The following is a 24058-nucleotide window of genomic DNA, read 5'->3' as shown; positions in this document are numbered from 1 at the left end:
CGGAGATTCGAGTTGCGGCATTCGAATCGGAGGAATGGAGCATTATTCAGGACATGGCCAGGGGCTAAGAAGGAGCTGTGAAGTAATACATATGTAAAAACAGATGTGAACAAGTAAGCTAATGGCTATGACTTTACCACACCTCCTCTTTGTGCCTCGACCACCCACAAATGCCACACAAATGCAGCTAAAGCTGAGTTTCCAAAATATTGTTTAAATTTGACTTATGTTTTCAGCTTGTCAAAAGAATTTTATGTTTAAAGTCCTTCGGCTATTTGATTTGAAGGTATTATTCTCAGCAGCTTAATCACAGAAAGTACACATTGTTAGCTAGACCTGAGTCTATTTAATCTTAGGTCTTGAAATGAGTCTTGAATTAATTAAGGCACATTATAACAGAGCTTGTCTCAGACAGCATCTAATCACGTTTTAAGCTACTTAGGCCACATCTCAGCTCCCTGTCTATCAGGTTTCAATTAAAATTTTGCATAAGACAATGGACAGCCTTAAGCACGAAAGTGGAGGGGATAAGTGGAGTACTCGGGATGCAGGATGTTTCTCTCCCGATCCGCCATCCCTAAAAACAGTTAACGTTTTCAATTATAACATAAACACTCCACCAACACTGGGCATACTACAATGGAAATGAAGCGAAAGTCCTCCTTCGTAACACTAATAAAATTATTTTGACAATGTGACATAATTGATATTTGATGTGTTTTAAAAATGTAATAGATGCATGAAAGTAGTAGTCAATACCTGCTATATTCAGTGTTTTTGTTTTGTACGTAAAATTTTTAATGGCTTACTTGATTTAAAATAAGAAAAACAACAAATTTACTGGTTTTAAGTTAATTATTATTTTTTCTACTGTAAGTGGCATGAGTTGTAGATCCTGCTGTTGTTGTTACTCTGTGTGTACTGTACAGATTAAGCGCTGAGCGCACACGAGGCCTGATAAATGAAAATGGCAAGCACACATGTGCAACAGCAGCAACAACCCAGCAGCAACATCAGCAGCAGCAACAGCAGCAGCAGCAGCAACATCAGCCATGGCACAGCGGCAATTTTCAAGTGCTGCACGAGTTGGAGCCAACTTTTCACATATTTGTATCTGTTTGTGTTGTTAAGTAGTTTGGGCGTTTCCAGCTCGTAGTCTCAGCTGCATAAATATTTATTACAGAAAATTCATGTGTGCCGTGCAAGGCGCCTACTCACATTGCATACTTTTGGACGGGCTTCTCATAATTAATTTAAAGCCCCGCCAATCGCGAAAAAATGTAAACTTCTGAAATTATGATGCTTATTTCTGGCCATCAAAATTCACTAAAATGGGAATTACATACATATATGGAGTGGTCGTGGTCCTGGCCAATTGTTCATTCCCCTGCCGGCGGAGTTTATGGCCCGGCCCGAAGGGGCCAGACAAACTTATTGCGGTGCAAAAATTTTTATGTTTTAATTCATTTAAGCTCCCTGGCGGTTCCAAGAGGAAGGATCGCAGACGGGATGTCGGGGAGTTGGGAAAACCTCTGTGGGCGACGCATTTAATGCGCACAAATTTTCGACATTTCTTTCCTGCTCGCACTCTTCTGCTCTGCGCAGCATATTTGCATAATTTTGCAATAATTGACAAGCGGAAAATGTTGATGCGGAAACGGAAATTAAAATGGAATTTTCAACTAAGCTTTTTTTCTTTCGCGAGCCAACGTTTTGCCACCCGGTGACGTTTTGCAAGGAATAATTATGTGCATGTAATTAATTTATAACAAGAAAGGCAGAAGTAGAAGAGGGATAACTTAGTTATTTACTTTACTTATTTGCCTTAACTTTTTTTTACGGTGTTTGGGATCCTGTTTCGTTTTCACTTGGCTGATTAGTCTAGTCCTTTTAGTGTCCCGCTAAATTAAAAAATAACATTTTCAGCAGTGGGGAAGCACAGCTACAATATTTGTATAACAAGTGATTAGGCATATCGTATTCATTTTACCGAGTGTCAACAGCGCTACTCTCTTCTATGCCTCACCATTTTTCATGGCCACAAAATACAATTAACAGTCATAAAAGCTAATGCCTTTCGCCGTGCCAACCACAGCGACAAATGAACAAAATCATTATAATCATCCTGCCTCTGTGCAGTTCCAATCCCTCCGGATCCCAATCCTCTCTGCCTGCCCATCCCGCTGACCACGATCCACTCCGTTGACAGGAGCTACGAGCTATGAGCTAGGAGCTGGGAGATGGGCGCTGGGAGCTCAGGCACGTTTCGATTACGTTGGCAACACTTCCGGCCCGCGAGCGCCACAATTTCCGCTGCAGCAGCAGCAGCAACAGCAAAAAAAGGGGAAGTACCCCGAAGATGATGATGTGGCAGGAGCATGAGGCATGTTGCAATAGGCAAACTGCCAGCAGCGAAATGGGGATTCGGACGGGCACAGGGGGGAGTTGCTCATTTCTGCCATTCGCTTGAAGGGTTCATTTGTGTGTTATGCGAGCAATATCTCGTGTCTCGTGCTCTATTTTGATGCCCTTTCGGAAAGGTTATTCTATTTTATATAGGAGTCGTTTGGTAGAAGTCATCCAAAAATTATGGAAGAAAAAATTGCTTTAATTATTTTTTTTCCTAAAACCGAATTCAGCAATACTATATTAGCAAGTATAAATGAATTGGTTTAATAAAATTGGTGTTCTGATACATTTGACACAACACAGATTCCAACATTATTTTACATATTTTAAAATTAAAATAAAGAAGATAATTGAGTTCTTTGAAGATTAACAAACGTTTTTGAAATATGTATCTACTTCTAATTTTAATTATTGTTATTATTCGATATTTACGAAATAGCTGGTTTAATTAAAAGTAACTTACGAAAAAGTAAGTCTAGAGTATTTTAAGGCTTCGCTATCCAGACATCAGACTTTTTTGAGAAATATTTTTCGTTGCTGTTTTGTTTTTTATTTTGGTAGCCATTCGATGACCGTTTCTGGCTGCCTTTGTGCTCTTCATTCAATTACCGCTGCCAGCGGCTATTCCTATTCTAATGTTTTTCCTCCGGTTTCTCGGCCCAAGTCCCCTGGCCCCTGATGATGTTCTCAAGTGCTTCACTGGCAACTTGCCTGAAGATGAGAAATGCCTGGGGGGAAAGTGGAGAAAGGGGAGCGGCAGATCGAGCGATGAGGGCAGAACAAAGCTGAAAGTGCAATGGAGAACGGGGGGAGTGTGCCCCAGTCCATAAACATATTTCTCCTAATTTTTTCCTATTGCTTCTATATTAATTTTTTTTGTATCAACATTTTTCTTAAGTTCTTGGCAAGAGCCACCACTTGGCGATTGTTGAAATGGAACTACAAAGAAGTTGCAGTCTCAAGTGGAGCATGGAAATGACTTAATGAAAAACCACTTGACCAATATCAATCAGCCAAATGTGCACTTGGCGTTGAATTTTCCTTCTAAAATTCCCCATCTCAATTTGGCTTACTAATTGACAACATAACCAAGACAAAAGTCAGAAAATTACTTGGAATTGCGCTTCGGACGGGTCAAAATCAAAAATATCGATGCAACCGACAAATTGAGCTGCCCTGCTTGCGTCTCTATGATTAGTTTAAATTACGAATTTGAAATTTATTTTCTTTTCGCTATCTCATTATTTGCCAGGTCTGTTTCGGTCCCTGGCAAACTGGTTCTATGACGCACGTGCTCCGGAGACAATAAACGTTTTTGTTTTCGTGGTTATGGCTGGGAAGGGGGCGTTCAGACATTCATAAGATACATTTTGACGTCGTATCTTATGTCATTTTATAGCTCATGCCTTGCTGCACATTTAATCTCGTAGATTCCCTCCGTTCCCCCCAACTCTGCGACGTTGCCAGGTGTTTCTGCATATTTGCGGCTGTGAGAAGTCACGTCAAAGGTAATTTTGATTGCCAGTCAGTCAGTCAGCATCTGCCAACAAGTTGCTCAAATCTTCTACCCGACACTCGTAAAATATCTCAACTTGTCCCTCGTTCCTGGAGCTGCTTTTTGTCTTTTATACTTCTTTAACTTGTCTCAAAATGCGCCTTGCATAGTAATCAGTTGGGAATCTTTGGTAAGAGAAGAGTCAGGGAGTCAGGAGTGTTTATAATAGATAGTTTTCGAGCAATATTATGTATAACTATACATTGATGATAATCGGAGGGTTTTATAAATATATGTTAAGAAAGTCATTGAATGAAATTACCGTAATTTTCTAAAACATTACATTTGCCTTCATAATTTGCCTAGGTCATTCGAAATTTGATTTGATATTAGTTTCGAAATACATCAAAACCTATTAAAATTATCGGTCTTTTCCTTATATTGGCAAAAAAGAAGTTTTGGAGCATATATATAAAGTGTCTAAGTTAGAATAATTTTAATCTATCTGCATTAAACTCAAATTTGTTTGTTTAAATGTTGAATACACCACTAGTTTTTATTCCTCAGTGCAAATTGTTGATAGAATGAAAAATTCATTGCAAGGCTATTGTCTAGCTTCTGAGCCCCTTGACCACTAACTCAAATGGGATTCTCTATAATCCTCTGCAAGGCATCTTTATCGCCTCCTCGGCACACAACCAATTTCTCCCAACTCTGACTTATAGGGCATTCCTGGCACATTGAAGTTTCCAGATCTAATTAGCTTAAAATTCCTGAAGCGGAATTCATCTTTCAGATGCGTAGGCTGCAGGCATAAGGACTTTGGAGCTGCAGCCGAAGGATACACCCGCACCACATAAATGTGTGTAAACATATATAAGGATACTTCCATGGCCGATTGCTCATATAAATAGGCAATAAATGCGAATTTGCCAGCAAGTTAGCTTATCGGCTGCATTTCCCAGCAATCAAAAGTTTGAAGCTCGATTGTTTCGAGTTCGCTTTGTTTCGGGGCACATGTAAATATATGCAGATACGACTCACAGATACGAGTGTATCTGTTTGAGGTGCCCCCTGCCACATCCGAATCAATTGATTACGTATTCCGCATTGTTGTGTATTTGTCGCGACAGAATTTCATTTCGTTCTTATGGGACGCTCAGTCGATGTCGATCAAGCGACCCATTGAACCCCTCGCACCCCCCTGTTCCCTCCTGTGCCCCACCCCTGACTGCCGCCATTGAACTGTAACGCATTCAGCATTTGTTGCTCTCGTGCATTGTCTATGCAAAATTGTGGCTGCTGCTCATTCTGTGGTGTTCGTTGAACTCGCTCGTTGTTCAACTTTTTGGTCACTTGTCGCCCGGCATTCGATGTTTGATTTGCCGAATGGAGTAGGGGTTTGCCAGGCGGTTAAGGGGCGGAACTGGGCCCCGTTGGGCCAATAGTCAAATGGCTAAGAATTAGCTGCAACCGAATTAAGTGAGGAAGTTATAGAAGAATAACTATACACAGAGCAAAAAGACAGTCAATCTTATGGTCCATTTTTTTGTTTTTCTTAATTTTTGTATAAAGTTTGGGATAAGATATACTTAAATATAAATCCCTACAATTTAAATTGATTTTCTTAATATAATGAAATTTTGAACGCTGAACCTGTTATTTTGCTAAGCTCACAGCTATACGAAGGTTATCGCTAATCATTTTATGTCACTTTTCAGCATTTGTTATGCCATTGGATAATCCCTGAATATTCAACCACAGTAACTGCTCAAATTCCGTATTCCCATTTCTCGTTTCACTCATAAATCCCCTATTTGCATTCAACTCTGTGGCAGCCTCTGGAAGCTTCAAGAACCCAGACATTACCTCAGCGTTTGGGGAATTGCAGCTTGTGACTGCTGACAGAGGGTTCTTCTCCTTGCTTGTAACTCCCTTACTCCAGAAAAAGGCCACCATCCCCGTCCCCATCCCCATGTTAACCCATCAATTGTCTGCCGTCTAACTCGGCACATGACTTGCATATCTATGCGATATTTGCGAAATGAGTTGTTGACTTCGGCTTGGCGTCCGACTTTGACTGTGACCAAACAAAGCCAAAGTAAAAGCTTTGATAAATAAGCAGCCAAAAGGGAATCCACTAGCAGAGACGAACAAAAAAAAATAAAGAACAAGCGATGGAGAAAAAACTATAAATAAAAAAGTGCATGTATTTCAAAGCCATTCGATGCAGGCGAGTGTCGAACGGAAAATAATAATTTTATGGCGAGATCTTGTGACTTTGGGCGGTACCCAGAAAGGGGGTGTTAGTCAAAATGGCTGTCAGTCAAAAGTGAAGTGTAACAGCTGGATGGATGTGTGTGAGTATTACATAAGGTTGTGCAACTCAGAATTTGCGGCAAGGCATTATAAATGTATTTTCTCTGCCCCTCTCTTAACGTGTGCAAATGCGTTAACATAAATGTAACACGTTTCGCTGTGGTAACAACAACTGTAACAGCAACTATCCACATGTCACGTAGCTTTCGCATGCCAACGACAGAGCCGGGAACCCAAAAGACCCCAAAAGTCGTGTGACCCTAGGCAATCCAAGAAATTGTCACATCTCAAGGACCAGACAGGAAACCAGTGGCGAGAGAAAGAGGACAAGAGCAGAATCTGTCTGAAGATACATTCCTCTTTGGACTTTACAAAATATTCTAAATTATATACAACCATATGGTATTGTCTAAAAATACACACCTTAAACCACTTCAAATTGATTAAATTTCCACTTGCTAGTTGATTAAACTTTTGGCGATGTTGTGCTAATTACTGAGCCACGAATTTGTTGTGGAAATTATGCAATATATAAACGAACTTGAACTCAGGAAAGAAGAAAAAACTGAAAGCTATGTATGTTTAAAATTTGTATATTTCAAATATTTCAAAAAAATTATAAATTCTTCTTTTATTGAGAATTTAATTTAGGAAGTTAACTGTGTTTTATATTCCAAACTTGTATGTTTGGCATAGTTTATAAGGCTACGAAATCTAAACTTTTAATTATGTTAATTACACAACATTTGATCTTTTGCTTAACATAATTGGGCTGAGTACCCAGAACCGAAAAAAACTCAACCAATCCTGGAAGACTCACTAGCAGAATCCACCCATGGCTTTCTCTTTACCACCCATCCCCCACATCCATCAATTTTTCTATCCGCTCTTGTACGGGAGTTCAAAAGTCCCTTGACAAAGCTAAAATTTAATTAGCCGCCCAGCAAGTGGCGTTTGCAAATGAAATTACACAAGCACATTCACACACAGGCACGCACACAAAGGGAGCGAGATGCCAGCCACATATACTCCTCAATCCCCCCATTCACCCACACACACACACACATTGGTTTAACATTTAGCCACTTGGCGCGAAAAGGAAATAAAATACACGACAATCCAACAAAAGAGCAGGGAAAAAAACACGAAACTTGCATCGAAACATGAAACACTCGCCCCTTTTCACCGCCTTGTTTTCTGCGGAAAATTGCTATGCTGGCGCCCCCTAGCGGGCAGTCCGCCCACCCGCTTGGCTTTGTAATCCTCGCGAGCTTCACAATAAACACGAAAATATAATTTGCAACGTTTTTGCAGGCGACGCGCTTCCGCTGCTAAAGCGCAGAAATGCAATGAGTTTTAGACAATAGAGGCCACAGTGAACGCTCATTTAGGACGACACGTTGGAGGGAGACTTGTTGTAATTAATTATTTCCCTATAAAAAGGTGTATTATTTAATGTAGCCGTTTTATAAATAAATTCAATGCCTCTGCCAACTTCGTGAATTATTTATCTTTTTCAATTGACTTGTTTAATGGGCAACGTTGTCGGATGGGATTGATTAAAATGTCATCGAACAAAATCTATTCTCTTAATCTTAATAAATCAATTAATTCCATTTTTTTTGACAGCAGCATTACTTTTCTTAAGCACTCAGATTATTTCCTTTAAATATATACCTTTTATAAAAAACTTCATAGATCAAGCTGCCAGTTATTAAAACAAAACTATAAGGAATTTAAAAATAAAGTAATATTTGCTACAAAACAGAGTATTGTGAATTAATTTATTAAACATTTTTAAATTCATTTTGATCTGCTCAAAAGAAAAATTTGACTAAAAGACACCAATAAGGTTAATGTTTGCCTATAAAACTATCTTATTATTAGTGGATAGTTCATAAGGAGACCCCACTGTGGTCGGACCGACTGGACTTAACTGGACGGTGGTCCGAGCAAGTAACACTAATTACCTGGAACTAAATATGGCGCCGGATTCGGTGGCGGCAGCCAATACGTTGCCGTTATCGCCGGATACAACTGATGGCCATTTGTGGCCATGTTTGTGGACATGGCTGACGCGTGGAGGGGGTGGTTGGGGTGGCTTGAATGGTGCATCGGTGGGGGCGAGTGCTGCTGATGATGCGGCGGCGATGAGTCCACGGAGGAGCTGCCCGGGCTCATTTTGTTGTAGCGGACGATCAAGTTGTTACTGTTGTTGACGCAAACGGGCGGTGGAGATGCTGCATGGGCTTTGGCCGATAGGAGGCGCTGTTCGCTAACGCTACCATTTCCACTTCCGTTTCCGTTGATATTGCCGCCATTGCTGCTGTTGTTGTTGTTGTTGTTTAGGGAACTGCTACATTCCATGATATTTGGGTTTTTCATGTTATTTATTAACCGCTAGATGGCGCCACCGCACACACGAAAAAAATGGGGTCGAAGGGCTTAAAAACTTTTGTCTAGCTAAAACTTTGCTTTGCTTTTTTATGGGCCTCCTGGGCTAAATTAAAAACGATAGGCAATATTTTATTTGTATTTATTTTAGCTAGGACTGCCATTAAAATGCCACAATTATTCACTTGTGCATAATTTGAATTTTATTTGCCTCACACACACGCGTTTCACTCTTTTTTAGCACAGCTCTTTATGGTCTACCATTTTTGTATAACTAATTAATTTGCCATATTGTCCGGCGAGTGCAGTTTGCCTTTTGCAATAACGTAGTATTTTTTACTGTCGTTCTGTGTTATTTACATTCAATTTGTTGCACATCCCCATCAACGCACCGAGCGCTAATGGGACGGACATGACCCGCCCGTACGGGTTGTCCATACAGATGGACCATATTTGTTTTTATTGTTACGATTATTATGGCGATCACATTGCGCAGTTGTTTGATTTTGCATTTAATGTCCGTTAAGAAGCCCCGTAAGCGATATTAAAATCATTGAAAAATCCAAAGCAAATAAACAAAAAAATTGTAACCCATCCAACTTTCGCTTAAACAATTTTTATTGCCGTTCATTTAGCAATTTGTGTGGTATTACAATGGAAAATATCACTATAATATATTGGGAGACTTAATGCGCTTCCTAAAAACATTGAAAAATTTTCGTTTTTTCCTAAAATATGGGAAGTTAAGCCTTATACTTTGCCAGTACATTTAAATCTCTTCGGAATTTTTCCCTGTGTGAAAATATGCACAAGTGTCGCAACTTAGCACCAGGCCACTCCCATCCGCTGGGCTTTCTACCTTTCTGTATATGTATATAACACCTGTATGAAGCTCTAATCAGCTTGAGCAGAGTTTTAAAGAGACGAATGTCTGTGTTTATACAATAAATGAGAAGGAAGGTAAATAAGTAACTTGAGACCCAAGTGGGGAGTTTCGAGCTTGAAAACTAAACAAGCCGACAACTGTTCGGCACCTAAACATATACGAACAATATGATTGTGAAATTTCGAGCTTATTTATCCAGATACAACAACGACAATTGTTTGACTCTGAAACTTCGGTTATTTCCTTGGGAAGTTCCCCCAGAACTTTAAGTATCGAGTAGTTGAGATCGGGTTTGAAATTACATTACAATAAATTGATTCATTTACATTTCTATTTTCATAGAATTACAAATTGTTTTATACGGCTGACTAACAAATGACTTTATGAGTTTAGATTGTTAAACAGAAGACGAAGAAGTTTCATCAAAAGTTAGTTCTATTACAAACAAAGATTTCACGTTGGTTGCACAAAAGTGCAATAATAAAATAGCCAGGAATTCATCAAATCTTACGAGTGAAAATGTGTTAAAATACATAACATAAAAAATAATTTTGTTGAACATTTCTTTTCAGTCTGAAACGCCATTGGTTCGAATTGGTTTTGTGGCTTCAGTTCTTACCCAATTCTATGAAATTTGTATATTTCCTTGGAGTACTCGTATTTTCTAATTTCTTTTTAGTTCTCCCCGCCCGAATTTTTCCCCTCTCCACCTGTCGACTGTCTATTTTCAATTTCTTCTGACCCAGCTGAAATTGACGTTTGCCAGTCTATTGACAGACTGCCTACAGAAGATGATGATGATGATGCTGGGGTGATGCTGAGGATGATGTCGAAGCTGATGGCTTCTTGTTTGTACATGGGCAACATATAGACATAAATATGCGTAAATAGACAAGTTTCCCAGCCTCTCGGCCTCTTCTCTCTTCTTGAAATGTAACTCAGAAGAAAGTGCAAATATTGACGAGAGTTTCCATTTTGCAGGTGGCCCAAAGTGGAACAGTTTTCTGTTGATGGTTGCGACATATGCGAAACCAATTGATTCGTTGTCGAAATGGCTATTACTATATATACACGTGCATCGTTGTGACATTTTCGTAATCATTTTGTTAACGCTTCGCTGGACTCCAGACGAATACAAATTGCGAAGTAATTTTTTTTCTAAGTGAGCTGATTAGTTGGGCCGAAGTTTTGAGTTTTTAAATTTTCTAACCCACTTTTAGTAAAGTTTGTATTATCTTGCTGTGCCATGAGCTTCGAGGTGCAATTTACTTGGCAACAAACTTGCTCACAATTATCACATAAACTTCGCATTTACACTGTGAACTTTGCTTCTGCCACAGCACCTAATGTGGTTTGTTGTTGCTTGATGTTTTTATTGTGGTTATTGTTATTATTGCTGCTAAATGAAAATATTCAGAGCGGAAAGTTACGCTTTTCCATTATAAGCGGGCCATTTGAAGCATGATAAAATCTAATGTGTAGGTTTCTATTCCGAGGAATATCGAAAGTGAATTTGTGGTTCACAAATATGTAAGGCGGAAAAGGTTAGTATAGTATAGCTCAGCATAATAGGCCAAAAAGTTATGTAATTTTTATTAAAAAAGATAAATTGAAGAAAAAGTTAAAAAGGATTATGAAACTTTAAAATATATATTTTTTAACTTGTAAATTTATTTATCCTTTTAAATCTCCTAACAGTTTTACAATTGTTTACCATAATTAAACACAACAGAACTACAGAAAAATTGAGCACATAAAGCACATATCATCTTTTCTACACAGTAAACAAAAAAGACTAAAATAAATATATTTAAATAAATATTACAAAATCCTGGTTCTTATATTCTTTTTAAAGTCGGCTTAATTATATATTCGATTGCCATCAATAAAAAATTTTTCCTTGCTTAAAATTATAGAGTACAATCTTTTTGCTTCCGTTTTTTTCAATATTTTTAAGTTTGTCGAAAAACGAATTTGGTTTTTTGAGGTTTTGACGAGCCGTTGACATTTTGTATTTAATACGGCCTGCACTCAAGTTTTCTTTTCTGTGGCGTTCGCCTCGTGTGAGGCTTTTCAAAAATGAAAACCAAAAGAAAATTTGACAAGTGACAATTTCCGTATGTTGACTTCGTCTTGAGTGATTATTTTCTGAGGGACAGTTTACCCAGTTTATTTTAGTTTCGGAAAGCGTTACGTGGAAGAAAAATTGGATTACAATTAGTGGCATTTCGGGACTTTCGTTACTCGGTTTTTGATCATACGTATTTTATGAGAGGAGATATTTAATTCAGCTTATGGGATGCTGAGTGGAGGTCTAAAGGTTGACCTTGTAGGTGAGAGCGTGTCGCAGCCATGTGATGAAGGGTGCCGAAGGGGCAGAGCTCATCGACAGCCTTCATCCGAGGCTATTTATGGCCCGACACACCCAGCTCCAAGCTCACACACTCGAGTCACTCGACCGGAACGCCAATTGGATCGGAAATCGGTTATTTTGTCTGTTTCATTTTCCAACTAACACTGGCCTTACCCATCCCCTTAGACCATTTTTCCAAAGCCCATCAGCTGGTCTTTATTCAGTGTGAATGCAATTATTTTCCACGCGATTACTGGGGCTATTTCACAGGTAAATAGTGTAAGGCCACAAGTTCACGATATGTACTGGCAGTGGTAAATGGATATGATGGCTATTACCCATGTACAAAATTTTTTAACACGCAGTTAAATTTTTCCAATTCTTTTTTAAGTGCCTGACCTACAAATTATTTATTTCCTTTCCATTTCGTTTAAACCATAAACTTGATGGAGTGTCCACTGTACTTTGAACTGAGTCAGGCAAAGTTCTTATCGTTCACTAATTATGCAAATGCTATGTGCATTTCAAAGTCTGATTTACACACTCAAAAATGCGCTTAATTTGCGTATTTCTTTTCGTTTTTTCAATAGCTGCAAATCGCCGAGTATCTCGATCCGACAGATACCTGGAATTGATCGCACGTCTTGAACTTTAACTTTGACACGCGCGTGCGCGGCAATTGTAATTTCCGTTTGACTCGCTTTTATCCGCTTTTATTCTCTCCGATTACGGCGACACGTCTCCGATTTGAGAGTATCTACTGGATACTCGTAGAGAATTTCAGCGATTTGTTTCTGCTATTTTTCGGCGCTGTGTTTTTTTCGCAGCCGATCCGAAAACGCGACTGATGTCTGGGCGATTGAGTGACAAACTGCTGGCGACGCTTATTTTTTCGCTGCCGTTTTTGCGCTTCGTTCTGCGGTTTATTTTACTTGATTTTTTGTAGTTGTAGTTGTAGTTGTATCTGGTATGTACTTTAGCCATTGTGTACTCAGTTCACGATGAGCCGCATGGCGACGTCAAAGCAAAGGCAACAGCAACAGAAGCAAACGGTTCGAATACAAAAAAATATTATCATTATTGCCGCTGCCTTTCGGTTTTGTGTCAAAATGGCAATAAGAAAATCGAGCTGGGGGAAAACTGTGCTGGGAAAATGGGAATATTATGAAGATTGAATGGTTTTTAAAGTGCACTCTGATGGGATTGAAGAAATAAATGCTTGAATGAAGGTTTTCCTATAGCTCAAAATAGTTTTACTACTGAGTTTAATAAAACATGATAAAAATACCTTAGGGCCAAAATTAAATATATATTTAAATCTGATGGATGGTCTTACAAATTTTAACTTAACGCCGGTTTCAACATTTTTTTTCAAAACTGAACCTCAAATCAATATTTAATAGAATCTCAATCAGACTAAACCCTGTTTTTGAGTGCACTTAATGTACATCTGAATTTTTTTTTATACCCTTGCAGAGGGTATTATAATTTCAGTCAGAAGTTTGCAACGCAGTGAAGGAGACATCTCCGACCCTATAAAGTATATATATTCTTGATCAGCATCACTAGGCGAGTCGATCTAGCCATGTCCGTCTGTCCGTCCGTCTGTCCGTCTGTCCGTCTGTCCGTCTGTCCGTCTGTCCGTCCGTTTATATGCAAACTAGTCTCTCAGTTTTAAAGCTATCTGCATGAAACTTTCCCAAAAGTTGTCTTTCTATTGCAGGTAGTATATAAGTCGGAACGAGCCGGATCGGACGACTATAGCATATAGCTCCCATAGGAACAATCGGAAAAATAAAGGAAAAAAAATTATAACTTTGCTGTTTTTTAATTTTTTGTTTAGTTCTTCGACATTTAGTAATGGTTAAATATTTCCGATTTACGGTTTAAATTTCATCAAAATCGGACGACTATAGCATATAGCTCCCATAGGAACAATCGGAAAAATAAATGAAAAAAAATTATAACTTTTCTGTTTTTTAATGTTTTGTTTAGTTCTTCGACATTTAGTAATGGTTAAATATTTTCGATTTACGGTTTAAATTTCATCAAAGTCGGACGACTATATCATATAGCTCCCATAGGAACAATCGGAGAAATAAATGAAAAACAAGAAAGAAAGCAAACTTCGGCAAGCCGAAGTTCATATACCCTTGCAGCTATTGCATGAATTAAATACTTTTGAAAACATTTAAATTATGATTTACTTCAGTATATACTGAAAAACAGTGAAGCTATGATGATTTGCAGCTCAATTATTAGATAGTTATTTTATATATTTTTATTAGTTCTATGGGAGCTATATGATATAGACGTCCGATTTTGATAAAATTTAAACCATAATTCTGAAATAATTAAACATTGCCATATGTCGAAGAACTAAACAAAAAATTAAAAAACAGAAAAGTTATAATTTTTTTCATTTATTTTTCCGATTGTTCCTATGGGAGCTATATGCTATAGTCGTCCGATTTTGATGAAATTTAAACCGTAAATCGGAAATATTTAACCATTACTAAATGTCGAAGAACTAAACAAAACATTAAAAAACAGAAAAGTTATAATTTTTTTTCATTTATTTTTCCGATTGTTCCTATGGGAGCTATATGCTATAGTCGTCCGATTTTGATGAAATTTAAACCGTAAATCGGAAATATTTAACCATTACTAAATGTCGAAGAATTAAACAAAAAATTAAAAAACAGCAAAGTTATAATTTTTTTTCAATTATTTTTCCGATTGTTCCTATGGGAGCTATATGCTATAGTCGTCCGATTTTGATGAAATTTTTACCATAATTCTGAAATATTTAACCATTGCTTTATGTCGAAGAACAAAACAAAAAATTAAAAAACAGCAAAGTTATAATTTTTTTTCAATTATTTTTCCGATTGTTCCTATGGGAGCTATATGCTATAGTCGTCCGATCCGGCTCGTTCCGACTTATATACTACCTGCAATAGAAAGACAACTTTTGGGAAAGTTTCATGCAGATAGCTTTAAAACTGAGAGACTAGTTTGCATATAAACGGACGGACAGACGGACAGACGGACAGACGGACAGACGGACGGACAGACGGACATGGCTAGATCGACTCGCCTAGTGATGCTGATCAAGAATATATATACTTTATAGGGTCGGAGATGTTTCCTTCACTGCGTTGCAAACTTCTGACTGAAATTATAATACCCTCTGCAAGGGTATAAAAATTATAACTTTTCTGTTTTTTAATTTTTTGTTTAGTTCTTCGACATATGGCAATGTTTAATTATTTCAGAATTATGGTTTAAATTTTATCAAAATCGGACGTCTATATCATATAGCTCCCATAGAACTAATAAAAATATATAAAATAACTATCTAATAATTGAGCTGCAAATCATCATAGCTTCACTGTTTTTCAGTATATACTGAAGTAAATCATAATTTAAATGTTTTCAAAAGTATTTAATTCATGCAATAGCTGCAAGGGTATATGAACTTCGGCTTGCCGAAGTTTGCTTTCTTTCTTGTTTTTATTTATTTTAAACCAAGTCTGCCACAATATCTGCTACACTGAAGCTTATATATAATATTTCCATAAATACTCATATTCCTGGGTCGGAACTTCTACCTGAGATATGCCGCAGCTTGGGCTTATGTTTACTTTAGTTTCGCATTTCAGCAGTCGGCAGTTGTTTAATTTATCAGTTAACAGCTCAAAGCTAAAAGCTTTAGAAGCTAGATCACAATTCAGCATTATAAACAATATTATCAGCTGACTCTTGAAGAGAAATTTTTCGGGCAAATGCAGCTTGAAGAAATTACAGACTATTTTTCCGTGCTTATCGCTGAATGAAATTGAAAATTTAATTAAATTCAAAGGGAAAACAAAACCAAACCATATGCCGCAACCATGTGTTGGAACAAGGGGCGTAGGGGCATTGGAATTATAGAACAATACGCCTCCTAATTACAGACAGAGATACGGATACAGATACAGCCAGTGCTGCAGATACAATGCGAAAACACTTGAAAAGAACAGACGCACAGGCCATTTTCGATAATTGAAAATAATAATTAAAATTCCGTGATTGAAGGGAGAGGGTAAAACGGGAAGGATCGCCCCTGACGTCCACAATTGGAGTGAAAGAATCCCATAAAAGCGGCAACAACTGCAGGGCATACATAATACAATTTGTATCTGTTAGTATGCAAAACATGTCGTCTCGCCCCTTCTCAGCTCCATTCTTTTGGGTCATAGAGCCCGTTAGCCGTATTTGTCCATCAGAAGTCATCATGGAATTGGTTGTCATTCACTTTGCGCCTCGTCTTTGTTCTGGGGGCCCCTCCTCAGCCCCGATTTCCACAGAATTTATAACCCCCTTAGCCCCTTTGGGCGTGCGTGATTTCTTCAATTAATTGTTGTCTCCAAGCACTTTGCACACTGCACAATGTCGTTCTCGACAGCACTTTTTCCCATCATTGTCTACACCTAATTGGAGGTCCGAGAAGAACTAGTCGGTCCATTGTGCCCGCTGCAACAAAGGTCCATGAAAATATGCATAATTCTAACTCAAACAATGACAATTGTCAAGGTATTGCAATTCATTCTGCAAAGAGTTCTGTGCATTATGGATTGCCCAAGAAGTATAGTAATGTTTGGACGGAAACTTATCAATTATTATGCAGACAACAGAGAAGTAAATTCAGCTAGAGCTGAAGAGTGTGTTTCTTTAACGAACTACTGGCTTGTTAACAGGAGTATTTTCCGTTTAATTAGCATAATATGTATTGAAAGAACTGAAATAAGCAAAATCCTTAACACAATCTGAGATACTAAAAGAAATTAGATAAAATTGATAAATTATTTATTTTGACCTTGTAATGTGAGCTAAAAGCATCTTAACGAGCTCTAAAAATTTGTATAATATTTTGGGGTAGTGGAGACTACCTAATTGCTTAATAAATATCGGGCGTACAAATAACAGCAAGATGATTTAAAATAGCTAACAGGTTTTGCTGTCATGAAGAGTGAGTACTATATAGCTCATGAGAGATGCGACTCCCCGAAATAAACTCGCGATGTATCAATCTTTAAGCTCCATTGCCGAAGTATCCCCAACATCTATAAACCAACTCCATGTGGAGAGATTTCCCCGGCCATTTGTCATCTCCCCGCCTTTCCCATGTATCTTTCTTCATGCCGTTTGCCATTTTGGCTCACAAATCTAGCAATTATTCACATATTTCAATTACCGCTCGTCAAGCGTAAGAAATGTCTTGTGCCACACATGACAAACTGCAGCTGCAAATGCGATTGCAACTGCAATTGCAACTGCAATTGCAACTGCAATTGCAACAGAGAATGCAACGCACTTTCAACACGCAACCAACGAAATTTCTCCAATTTCAGTGCCTGGCATTCTTCGCATACTCGATCGCAAATGGCACGCAATCTCTGGCTAGAACCTATAGCCCCTTATGAAGATACAAAGATAGAGATGCGAGATGGTCAAAGCAAAACAAACTGCAAACAAAAACAGCAAACAGCTGACTTCACTTATATAAACAGAGGCACGGAGAAAAAGCTAATTTCTTTGCGCAAAAATAATAATAATGGAAATGAATTGAAAACTGGTTGAGACCACAGCCGGTTCGCCAGAGAGAAGTCGAGAAACTATGAAGAGAATCTGGGAGAAGCCGGCGCAGAATGACTCAAACTGCAGCCGAGATTATAATTTATTAAGCTGGGTTTTGCTTTTTGCTCCTTTTGCACTTAATTATTCGTTTGGGAAGTGCTTTGCATATTGTTTTCGTTTTCGTTTTCGATTTCGACGCTTCTCTGTTGTCATATTTGCCGTGTTTACTTTTTGGCAATTGCCAAACGGAATGACAAATCCAATCGACTGAGTTTCGGTCGCTTGTGCCGTTCTGGCATAGGAAATTAATGTTTTAATGGCATTTATTTCGGGCACCCCCTAGAAATCAAAATTGAAATATGTCCGAGGCATTCTTGCCCGATATTTTCGGTAGATTAAGCAAAGCTATTAACTTAATGTTGACCAAATTTTGAGTTATGAGCAACAGTCTCTAAAAGAGAAGAGAATGAATGTGTCAGGTTAAAGATTTTTTCGAGAACTTATAATGTGTTTGTTTATTTATTTTGGATTTTAATCACTTAAAAAAAAACATCTAAATTGTCATAGCAAGACGAATATTCTATCCTTAAAAGCATTTAAAAAAAAGTGTTTAATTTATTTAAGGATTTTGAAAGGTAGGATATATAAAGCTTGACAATAATTTTGGCTAAAGTCCACCATATTAAATCTCTAAATGAATATAATAAAAGTCTAAAAAGTATTTGTTAATGGCACTTTGAAGTTATGTCTTTTGAACAAATTAACAATTTGTTAGCAAACCGCACAATTGTCATTTCGAAATCGTTTTCTCAATTACCAAATCAACGATGATTAAGTACAATCCACACGTATGAACGTATATCGAGTCATATTGGTGAACGATTCAATCAATTGGCTGTGCAAATAGTTTATCAATATCTGAGAGATACACAGGGCGAGCGTTGCGTTTCGTTTTTCAATTAAGGCTTTGCGGCCGGCGTAGATTTAATTTAAAGAATTTCATTTGCTGCTGACCAACCACAAAGTGCGGGGAAGACACTTAGATACGGAGAGGCGGGATACGAAGATCGTGCCGCGAATGAATGACAACTACGGCACGTATCTTTCGGATAGTTGCGCGCGACTAGCGAATAAAGAGTAACGATCCCCGATCGACGATCACCGATCGACTGAAAAGCCCGCGACACTTCGCCCCGCGATCAATTGCGCTGCACTTTGAGATACTTTTGCCGCTGGCAATGCCGCTGTTGCCGGCTCTCTCTCAATCTCAATCTCACTCTCCCTCTCACTCATTCTCTAAACAGCTGACAGCGGACACTTGTGGCTCGCTCACATGAAAGCCAATTAGCCACGCTCGTTGCCTGTGGCTGTTTGTTTATTTATGTTTGCTGGGGAGTCATCAGCGGTTGACAGTCTTCGGTACATATGAGTAGCTCTCTCCCACTCTGGCTCTTCCCTCTCTCTCTCTGCGATCGTGTTGCCTTCTCTTTCGGATCAGTGCCGGGTTGACTCAGCGGTTTTCCTGTTTTCCTGCTCTTGGAACGGATACGTAATAATGGAATCGCGTTCTTCTGTAGATTAGCTTATTACAATAAATTTCACTAAACTTTTCTTCTTATTTCAACCAACTTGTCTTGCTTTAAATTGTTTAAAAATATTTCACGGATTTTGTTTGTTTCGCAAACTTCCATAACTCGCATCAACAAGTTATATATATTTAAAATTATACATTACTTTTATATGCCCTAAAAAATCTTGAACTAAAAATTCGAAATTCGTTTATATACAGACAAAGTACAAAAATCTGAAAAAAAATTAATAAGTCCAACTGCCACCAAAAATCAAACTCCATTTTAAGTAACATTTTTTCGGATTAATCGATTTACTACAGTAAATAAGCATAAATTCCAACGAAAACAGAGGAAATAACATTTTTCATTAATCAAAAACAATCAATATAATTTTTACGTTAGATATCCAAAACTAAACATTTGTATATGTGTTTTTCATATATATTTTAACAGATACCGCTAAGCTTTAATAAAACATATTATTTAAATATATTACTTGGAATAAGTAGCCATTTGATTACTAATTCTCTCAAGCTCGCTATGTATGCAGTTTAGTAGTCAAGTGAACAATACATTACGTATTCATAAATAAGTTTTAGGATTTACAGCAGCTTTAGCCGCCTTGACATTACATAAATCATTGCACATTTAGCTTAACCGTCTTTCTCACATCTTCTCAAACGAGTTGGCACCACCCCCCCGCCTCCGTACCGCCCCCTTTCACGCCTCATGTGCAAACCATCCCGAGATTTAGCAGCAACAACAACCGCCTTTTCTAACACATTTAATGCCAAGTCAAAGTTGTGTGCTCACTTGACAAGATCGCGACGACCTAAAAGGTTTCGAGACGCGAGCAATTAACATCAGAGCTACAAAAAATACAGGCCGTATCTGTGTATCTTTGTATCTTGCAGATGCCGGGCGTATCGTTGACTGTATCTATGTATCTGGCTAAACGGGCGATCACGTCAAGCGGGGAGCGCGAAAATCAATTGAAGAGCGGTTCGGGGCAGTCGACTAAATGAACATAGAAAAGCGCTTTGTTTTCGCAGTCAGGCCCGCAGAACGCTTAAGAATTGAATCTAAAAGTGTGCTAATGTGACCGGCATCTGAGTTTCTGAGTATCTGGCAGATACCGGGTCACCCAGAGCTCTGGGCTGCAACTGCAAACATGAAAACGCATTCTCGGATCTAAAGATACCGCCAAAGGAACATTAATTTTCTGAACGTTGACCTCCTTAAGACTCTATTAAAAGCTTATATGACTGTAAAGTTGAACTACCTTGTCATTTTAATTACTATGTCTTTTTTTAAATTATATAAAACTTTTTGAACTGTGTTATATATTTAACAGCATAGAACATACAATTCAGCCATAACTAAATGGAAGCTTACGTTGTATTAAATTATTTCTAAAAATCTCATCCTAACGTTAACGTTTACATTTTACCACTAAAATATACAAAATGTGCCATTTCTAATTTGAAAATACATAATTGGTGAAATGAAAATTGATTTGTCGTTGTCGGCGTCTGACAATTCGCAAATTATTGAGCCCATTAATTCGAAAGCCAAAAGGCAAAGCAATAAAATTCATAAATAAAATCGTGCATACGAGTATCTACTTGCATTTGCTCGCATCTCATTAATTTGGGATGATTTTGCCTGTGACCAGTTGGCCGAAACGACAAAACGTGGGGCAGATGGCCAGAAGATGGCGGAGGAAGCGGCAACAAAATAAGGCGTCCTAACCAACTCGGCAACTAAGCCAAGCCAAAAGGGCAGGCTAAAAAGGCGGACAGTTACACAGACGACGACAAACGGCAGCTAAAAGTATTTAGAATTTCTGGCATTTTGTCAAGTGTCGCCAAAACATTTCGCACAACACGCACCACGGTCCTAGAGAGAGTGAGAGATGGAGAACGTGAAAGAGAGAGCAACATAGAGAAAGATAGAGAGGTCCATATTTGTGTGTACTAAGGCGAATCTTGCACTTGTTGCATTCTGCGAAATTTGTGTGGCATTTGAAAATGTTTGGCATTTGTTTTTCTTGATACACTATCAGAAAAAATATTACGTAAGCCATTTGGTTATTTTTTAATCGGGTGTATAACGGAAGCTATTATTTATTTTTTAAATGTAACAGATTCTGAAATACAAAAGGTAAAACTTCCTGGGTTGATCTAAATGTTATCTCAAATTTGTAAATTGCTTAAAATAAGATTGACTTAGGTACAGATTAGAACAGGTATTAGAAAAGACTTCCAATAGTTATGTTAGCTAGCTTCCGCTTTTAGGTGTTCTTCAATTTATCTCATTAATTAATTGCTATGAGTGATTGCAACCTTCTTTGTTTAACAAAGAGTCTATTTATCTCTTGCTTATTATTTTGAACACTTTTTGGCTTCTCTATCGCTAGCTGAAGCGATTAATTTTTGAGTGCATTGTTAAATATTTGTAGACGAAACGGACGAAACTGCCCGCCAAATTAGATATTGGACCATTTTTTCTTGTATTTGCACATTCGACCATTTATCTTCATTTTAGTGACGATTTTTGTTAATCTCTCGTGTATGAAACGATGAAACGAAAGCAAAACCAAGAGAACTGAGAGAGATTCTAGCTCAGATGAGTGCCAATTTTTCGTTAATTTACCATAAAATTTCCGTGTTACGTATTTTTAATTTTCTGATTTATTTTTGTCACGCGTACACACTTGACGCAATCGAACGCAATCGAGGAGAAACAAAAGCAGCGGCGAGAATACGCTCAAATGGTTTTTGGATCAGTCGTGGATATAGTGGGGATGTGGTCGGTGAAAGGGCCCTCTGCGAGTTAGTTGGCCCTTGAGCGACTTGTACACAATCGAAAGCAAAGGAAAGCAATTATGTAAGAAGGGAAAAAATGGGAAACACAAAAGGGAACAACAATCGATGGACATCGAGGTGAATGCGAGCGATGCCTCAAACATTTCCGCTGCACTCGGGCAATGCTAAGAACAACAAGAAAAACACAAGCCCACACACACTCTACACACGGGCACACATGCTAAAACGGAAGCGGAAACGCAGCGCATAAGCGGAGTGCAAGAAGGATACACTCGAGAAGGACATAAGGGACATTGGCCTGGCAATTTGTGCGATGGGCAAAAGACGAGCAAAAGATTTCCCTGTTTAAAATGAAATGGGTGAAAAAGTAAAGATAGAACTATAAGCTTACCAAAAAGTTAGCTAATTAACTATAAATTAGCAAACCGTTTATTGTTAAATAGAATAAGCCAGTAGAGGTGAAATCAACACTCATAGAAAACTAATGGAACTAACACTCCTACTACTTTTTTTTTCAAATTATTGTATTTAATATTTCAAACATTTAACATTTTATATTAATATGTAAAATTAAAAAATTGCAATTTGAGAACCCTCTAAAACTTTGTTTAAAGTGAAAGCTGAAGCCGTTTTTTTCTAAAAGTAATATTTCATCGCTCTGGGCTTTTTGAATTTTTTCCCCGAATGACTTCCATGCTTTTTCCGTCTTCTTTTCAGCACATATCCTAATCGATTTATTGGTCTCACACAATCCAACTAATACACGATTGTAGCCAGTTGGCCCTCACTAGCCCGCTTTTTTTTTCAAACCGTCCTGTCAGTTTGAGCATTATTCATTTTCATTGCCGCATTCTCCGTTCGAATTCCATTTCCATGTGTTGTTTTGTGTAATCAAATACAGACACTACATCCCCTTATCCTTGCTTGTGATTAAGCCCAAAAGGCTCACACACACACACACTGACAAAAAAAGCGGGAACTAGCAATCAACTGAACGGAGAAAGGGACGGAAGAAGAGCAAATATATCCCGAAAGGATGTCTAAAGAGGAACTTACCATTTCGGTTCTCACTATCCGCCGGCTTCATCTGAATGGGATGGTGCATCTGTCAAAGAGAGAAAAAATGGGGAATCGTTTAAAAAAATGGGTAATATTTTTGGGAATTGTGAATGGAATAAATTCCACTTCCATTAGTGAGTGCTTTGACTTTTAAGGTTGAAACTCTTTCCAAATAACATAAGTTCCTATTTGCTTACAATGTGAGTATTTGAAGCACATATTTTTGTCTTTTTCTTCCAACTGGTTTTTATGAAACTATTGCTTGCAATGAGCTTGAATGGTATATAAAACTTTCACATTATTTGCTCTACCATTGACCCAATAGATTAAACCAACAACCGACCAGAACTCTTGTTAGATCAACAATGATTTCATTAGTTTATTGAAGTGTGGTTCGATCTCATTAGATTTGAATTTGGAGCCGATGCAAGTGAAAAGCGCTAATAAAATAGCTCGGAAAAAGGAAGCCGGATAAACAGGAGTGGGCGAAACAAAAAGAAACCCCAAGAGCCCATTTCATTAACGTGGCCATTAGCACTTGAAAGATGCAATTCAATGCGATGCTTTTAACAAATTTCCAATTTATTTTACATTCGTCGTGCGAACCGATAAGGTCCCGGGTCCTTTTTACTGGGTCCTGTCAGGCTGTGGCCATTACTTTGATTTCAATTAACTTTTCATTCAAACGGTTCGAGCAGCGGAAATGATAATAATAATACTTACAACGATATTAGAAAATGGAGCTTCAACTGCAGGAAACTTTTTCCACTGGCGTGGCGGAAGGGGTGGGCGTGTGGGAGAAAAGTCCGAACAAAGTGACTGAATGACTGAATGATGTTCAGCAAATTGAAATGAAATGCTTACGGGTTGAGGCCTTCCCGCATCTCCTTTTCAAACCAAATAAAACCTAACTGAACGGGGAAGGCCAGAAGGTTTTTGCACAAATTACGAGAAAATGTCACCGCCTCTGGTACTTCGTCCGTAGTCCATGTCCCATCCTTGGCCCCTTCCCACTTATTGTTGCGCCATTTTGCTCCTCTATTATTCAAAATTGACAGTTGAATGAGTAAAATGGCCGTCTGCCTCAATCTGAATTGCTCTTTTCTGGCATTTCATTTAACT

At 38.1% G+C, this 24058-nt stretch overlaps 1 protein-coding gene across 12 annotated transcripts in view; it reads right to left on the bottom strand.

Annotated features, from left to right (window-relative positions):
* The window catches only part of LOC108138129 (CUGBP Elav-like family member 1-A), a 61481-nt gene that overhangs the window by 17921 nt on the left and 19502 nt on the right, over window positions 1-24058 (bottom strand). For 7 of the 12 annotated variants that reach the window (XM_041710470.1, XM_041710469.1, XM_017260164.2 and 4 more), the window contains one exon: window positions 22934-22982. In XM_041710470.1, the coding sequence (XP_041566404.1) occupies window positions 22948-22982 (35 nt within the window). In that variant the 3' untranslated portion in view covers window positions 22934-22947. Of the gene's footprint in view, window positions 1-8193; window positions 11100-12481; window positions 12755-18496; window positions 18648-22933; window positions 22983-24058 lie in introns of those variants that run through there. The other 5 variants (XM_017260169.2, XM_017260168.2, XM_017260173.2 and 2 more) reach the window with 5 other exon arrangements.

Source organism: Drosophila elegans, unplaced genomic scaffold (assembly GCF_018152505.1).
Source record: "Drosophila elegans isolate 14027-0461.03 unplaced genomic scaffold, ASM1815250v1 contig_814, whole genome shotgun sequence".
Lineage (NCBI taxonomy): Eukaryota > Metazoa > Arthropoda > Insecta > Diptera > Drosophilidae > Drosophila > Drosophila elegans.
Note: the sequence above shows the minus strand (reverse complement) of the source record. Positions and strands in the feature narration are given on the sequence as shown.